This window comes from Carlito syrichta, unplaced genomic scaffold, assembly GCF_000164805.1.
Source record: "Carlito syrichta isolate Samal-C Ts95f unplaced genomic scaffold, Tarsius_syrichta-2.0.1 Scaffold316491, whole genome shotgun sequence".
In the NCBI taxonomy this organism is placed as follows: Eukaryota; Metazoa; Chordata; class Mammalia; order Primates; family Tarsiidae; genus Carlito; species Carlito syrichta.
The window spans coordinates 82,148-87,653 of NW_007260587.1; the positions used below are offsets into that span (position 1 = coordinate 82,148).

The 5,506-nt window shown below is 38.8% G+C and overlaps 1 protein-coding gene and 1 pseudogene across 1 annotated transcript in view; both read left to right on the top strand.

Moving 5' to 3' along the window:
• The first annotated feature begins 305 nt into the window (after positions 1-305).
• LOC103277146 lies at positions 306-1,136 on the top strand (annotated as a pseudogene).
• Positions 1,137-1,758: 622 nt separating this feature from the next.
• The window catches only part of LOC103277152 (cytosolic carboxypeptidase 1-like), a 7,243-nt gene continuing 3,495 nt past the window's right edge, over positions 1,759-5,506 (top strand). The window contains 6 exon segments of the mRNA XM_008074571.2: positions 1,759-2,118; positions 2,379-2,995; positions 3,104-3,332; positions 3,335-4,090; positions 4,093-4,437; positions 4,440-5,486. Coding sequence (XP_008072762.1) covers positions 1,812-2,118; positions 2,379-2,995; positions 3,104-3,332; positions 3,335-4,090; positions 4,093-4,437; positions 4,440-5,486 — 3,301 coding nt within the window. The 5' untranslated portion in view covers positions 1,759-1,811.

Genomic DNA, 5,506 nt, shown 5'->3' on the forward strand with positions numbered 1-5,506 from the left:
AAATAGGATATTTATGGAAATAGCTATTAAACCAAGTCAAATATGATCTTTCATAAGAGAAAATTTTGAAAAAATGCTTTGTGGTTTTCAAAGAGGAAATAGTTACAAACAATAAGATGGAAAAGAGGAAGAATGTATGGAGGAGAGCTCATTTGAACTGAGCCTTAAGAAACAGAAAGATATTTGACAGGAAGAGAACAGGCAGAGCATGTTCTAAGCACAGCAAACAGTAATGACAAGGGCATGGAAGAAACTTAGCTTGAACTGTCTGCCAGAAGGAATAAGAGTTGCCCCTCCTGGCCAAGATGTCTGACATGGAGGATGATTTCATGTGCAATGATGAGGAAGACTGCGACCTGGAATATGCTGAAGATAGTAACTCTGAGCCAAGTGTGGATTTGAAAAATCAGTACTATAACCCCAAAGCATTAAAAGATAACCCCAAAGTAGCAGTAAGCAGTTTCCAAAAGCTTTTGGAACTTGAGGGTGAAGAAGGAGAATGGGGATTTAAAGCACTGAAACAAACGATTAAGATTAACCTCAAGTAGACAAACTTTCCAGAAATGATGAATAGATATAAACTACTGCTGAATTATATTCAGAGTGCAATCACAAGAAATTATTTGGAAATATCTATCTATTAATTCTATTCTTGATTACATCTCCACTCCTAAACAGATGGATTTACTGCAGGAATTCTATGAAACTACACCGGAAGCTTTGAAAGACGCTAAGAATGACAGACTGGCTTAAGATAAACACAAAGCTTGGAAAATTATATTTAGGACGAGAGGAATATGGAAAGCTTCAAAAAATTTTACGTCAGTTACATTAGTCCTACCAGACTGATGATGGAGAAGATGACCTGAAAAAAGGTACACAGTTATTAGAAATATATGATTTGGAAATTCAAATGTACATGGCACAGAAGAATAACAAAAAGCTTAAAGCACTCTATGAACAGTCACTTCACATTAAGTCTGCAATCCCTCATCCACTGATCATGGACATTACCAGAGAATGTGGTGGTAAAATGTACTTGAGGGAAGGTGAATTTGAAAGGACACACACTGATTTTTTTGAAGCCTTCAAGAATTGCAATGAATCAGGAAGTCCAAGATGAACCACTTGCTTAAAATAATTGGTCTTAGCAAATACACTAATGAAAACGGGAATAAATCCATTTGATTAACAGGAGGCCAAGCCGTACAAAAGTGATCCAGAAATTTTAGCAATGATGAATTTAAAAAGTGCTTGTCAGAATAATGGTATCTCTGAATTTGAAAAGATTCAAATCACGGCAACATCATGGATGATCCCAGTGAACAAAATAAATAAAAGACTGACAAGCATGGAAAGCAGAATTAACCAAGCAGAAGAAAGTATCTCAGAGCTTGAAGACCAAAATATGGAACTAACCCAAATGGTTAAAAACATAGAAAGGAAGCTTAGAAAGACAGAACAAAGCCTCCAAGAGATATTAAGAAGCTGAACTTATACCTGATCGGCATTCTTGAGGCAGAGAGGGAGACGAGAACATCTTGGAACAAACGTTCCATTAGGTTATCCAAGAAAACTTCCCTTATCTCATCAGCGATACAACCATCCAAATACAAGACATTCAGAGAACCCCTGAAAGACATCAAATGAGAAGACCAACTCTCAGACATACAGTAATTTGTTTACACAAAGTAGGTATAAAAGAAAAAATCCTAAAGGCAGTGGGGTTTGTATGAAAATGCTGCACACAGGCCCGCCGGCGCCCCCATCCTGAGCCGATTGTCTGCAATGGTGAAATGAAGTAACTCAAGATGAGTGAGTTAAAGGTGATATCAGAGAAAAGCCTTACTAATGATTCTGGGGTTGTGGGACTCCTGGATCAGCTAGAGAAGATCAATACTGAATCTGCAGAATCAGATAGTGTCAGATATGTTACATCAAAAATTCTTCATCTGGCTCAAAGTCAAGAAAAGACAAGGAGGGAAATGACAGCCAAAGTTTCTACAGGAATGGAAGTTCTGCTGTTAACATTAGAGAACACGAAAGATCTCCTAACTACACTTAATATCTTTAGCATTCTTGTTGAACTGGTGTCAGCTGGTGAAGGTCGAAGAGCAAGTTTTTCTTTTTTTTTTTGAGTTGGAGTCTCACTCTGTCGCCCAGACTGGAGTGCAGTGGCCGCTCCTCAGCCTTGTGAGTAGCTGGAATTACAGGCATGTGCTACACGACTGGCTGATTTTTTTTTTTTTTTAATTTATTGTAGAGATGAGGTCTCACTGCCCAGGCAGGTCTCGAACCCACAGGCTCAGGCAATCCACTCACCTCAGCCTCCCAAAGGCGCGGGATTACAGGCTGAGCCACTGAGTCCAGCTGAAGAGCAAGTTTCTTAGTCACCAAAGGTGGTTCACAAATGTTAGTAAAATTACTTGTGAATGCCAGCAAAGAATCTCCCTCACATGAGGAGTTAATGGTACGGATTCATTTTATTCTTGCAAAGATTGGACCAAAAGATAAAAAATTTGGAGTGAAGGCTAGAATTAATGGAGCTCTGAATATAACCCTGAATTTGGTCAAACAGAATTTGCAGAATCATCGCTTGGTTCTGCCTTGTCTTCAGCTTTTAAGAGTATATTCTGCCAACTCTGTGAATTCAGTATCTTTAGGGAAAAATGGAGTTGTGGAACTTATGTTTAAAATCATTGGACCATTTAGTAAGAAGAATTCCAGTCTTATGAAGCTTGCTTTAGACACTCTTGCTGCATTGCTAAAATCTAAAACAAATGCCAGGAGAGCTGTAGACAGAGGATATGTCCAAGTACTTTTAACAATTTATGTAGATTGGCACCGCCATGATAATTGGCATAGAAACATGCTCATTTGGAAAGGAATTTTACAGAGTTTAAAAAGTGTTACAAACATTAAATTGGGAAGAAAGGCGTTTATTGATGCCAATGGGATGAAAATTCTGTATAACACTCTGCAAGAATGTTTGGCAGTCAGGACTCTTGATCCTCTTGTCAATACTTCTAGTCTGATCATGAGGAAGTGTTTCCCAAAAAATCATCTGCCACTTCCAACAATTAAAAGTTCTTTTCATTTCCAGTTGCCTGTCATTCCTGTCACTGGCCCTGTGGCTCAGCTGTACAGCTTACCCAGTGAAGTGGATGATATAGTAGATGAAAGTGATGACAACGATGACATTGATCTAGAAGTCGAAAATGAAACTGAGAATGAAGATGACCTAGATCAAAATTTTAAGAATGATGATATTGAAACAGATATTAACAAGCTGAAACCCAAGCAAGAACCAGGACGAACAACAGAAAAACTAAAAATGACTATGATTTAATCTCCATAGAACCAAAGCCGTTTGTATTTGAGGGAAAAGTACGTGGTCCCATTGTTGTTCCTACAGCAGGAGAAGTATCTGGGAGTTCTGGCAGTTTAAGAAAAGGAGTTGTAATGAAGGAAAATGTATCTCCTGAAGGAGATGAAGGTGATAAGAAACCTGCCTGTGTGGATCTAGCAAAAGAAGATATTAAAGATAATGATAGAACATTACAACAGAAGCTAGGTGATCAAAGCAGAACTATTTCATCAGGCCATGGCTTAAATGATGATATCGTGAAGGCCTTGGACCGAATTACACTGCAGAATATTCCTTCTCAAACAGCCCCAGGTCTTCCTGCAGAAATGAAGGATTACAGTCTTCCTCTTACTGTCCTTACATGTACTAAAGCATGTCCACATGTGGCTACTTGTGGAAATGCTCTGTTTGAGGGAAGAACAGTTCAGCTAGGGAAACTTTGCTGTACTGGAGTTGAAACCAAAGATGAAGATACTGAGTCTAGTTCATCAGTGGAACAAGCATCAGTTGAGGTACCTGATGGACCAACACTCCATGACCCAGACCTCTATATTGAGATTGTGAAAAATACAAAGTCTGTCCCTGAATATTCAGAGGTGGCTTATCCTGATTATTTTGGTCATATTCCACCTCCATTCAAAGAGCCTATTCTAGAAAGGCCTTAGGGTATACAAAGGACAAAAATTGCCCAAGACAATGAGAGACTGATACACCAAAGTGATATCATAGAGTGGTATATGATTTAGATAACCCAAATTACACCATTCTGGAAGAAGGAGATGCTCTGAAGTTTAACTCCAAATTTGAATCTGGGAATCTGTGCAAAGTAATTCAAATTAGAAAAAATGAATATGATCTTATTCTGAACTCAGATGTAAACAGTAATCATTATCATCAGTGGTTTTACTTTGAAGTCAGTGGAATGCAGCCAAGGGTTGCTTACAGGTTTAACATCATTAACTGTGAAAAGTCCAACAGTCAGTTTAATTATGGTCTGCAACCACTCATGTATTCCATTCAGGAAGCATTAAATGCCAGACCATGGTGGATTCGTGTGGGGACTGACATTTGTTATATAAAAATCATTTCTCAAGAAGTTCAGTTGCTACAGGTGGGCAAAAGGGAAAATCCTACCATTCAATCACATTCACTGTCAGTTTTCCACATAAAGATGATGTTTGCTACTTTGCATATACGTATTCAACTTTACAGATGCATCTTCAAAAATTGGAATCTGCACACAATCCCCAGCAAATCTATTTTTGAAAAGATGTGTTATGTGCAACCGTGTCTGGGAACAGCTGTCCATTGGTGACTACAACAGCAATGCCGGAGTCTAATTATTATGAACATATCTGTCAATTCAGAAATCGCCCTTACGTTTTCTTATCTGCTCGGGTACATCCTGGAGAAACTAATGCAAGTTGGGTTATGAAAGGAACATTGGAGTATCTCATGAGTAATAACCCTACTGCCCAGAGCTTACGAGAATCCTTTATTTCTAAAATTATCCCTATGCTAAATCCAGATGGTGTCATCAATAGAAATCACCTCTGTTCTTTAAGTGGAGAAGATTTGAACAGACAATGGCAAAGTCCAAATCCAGATTTACATCCTACGATTTACCATGCTAAAGGGCTCCTACAGTTCCTGGCTGCAGTGAAACGTTTACCCTTGGTTTATTGTGATTATCATGGCCATTCCTGAAAGGAGAATGTATTTATCTATGACTGCAGCATCAAAGAGACAGTGTGGCATACCAATGATACCAACGCAACTTCATGTGATGTTGTGGAAGATATGGGATACAGGACTTTGCCTAAGATACTGAGTCATATTGTCCCAGCATTTTGCATGAGCAGCTGTAGCTTTGTAGTGGAAAAAAAATCTAAGGAATCCACAGCACGTGTTGTAGTTTGGCGGGAAATAGGAGTACAGAGAAGCTACACCATGGAGAGGACTTTGTGTGGCTGTGATCAGGGAAAATACAAGGGTTTACAGATTGGTACTCGGGAATTGGAAGAGATGGGAGCAAAATTTTGTGTTGGTCTTTTGCGTTTGAAAAGATTGACATTCCCATTGGATTATAATCTGCCTTCCAGCCTACTTGACTTTGAAAGTGAGTTAACTGACCCCCTC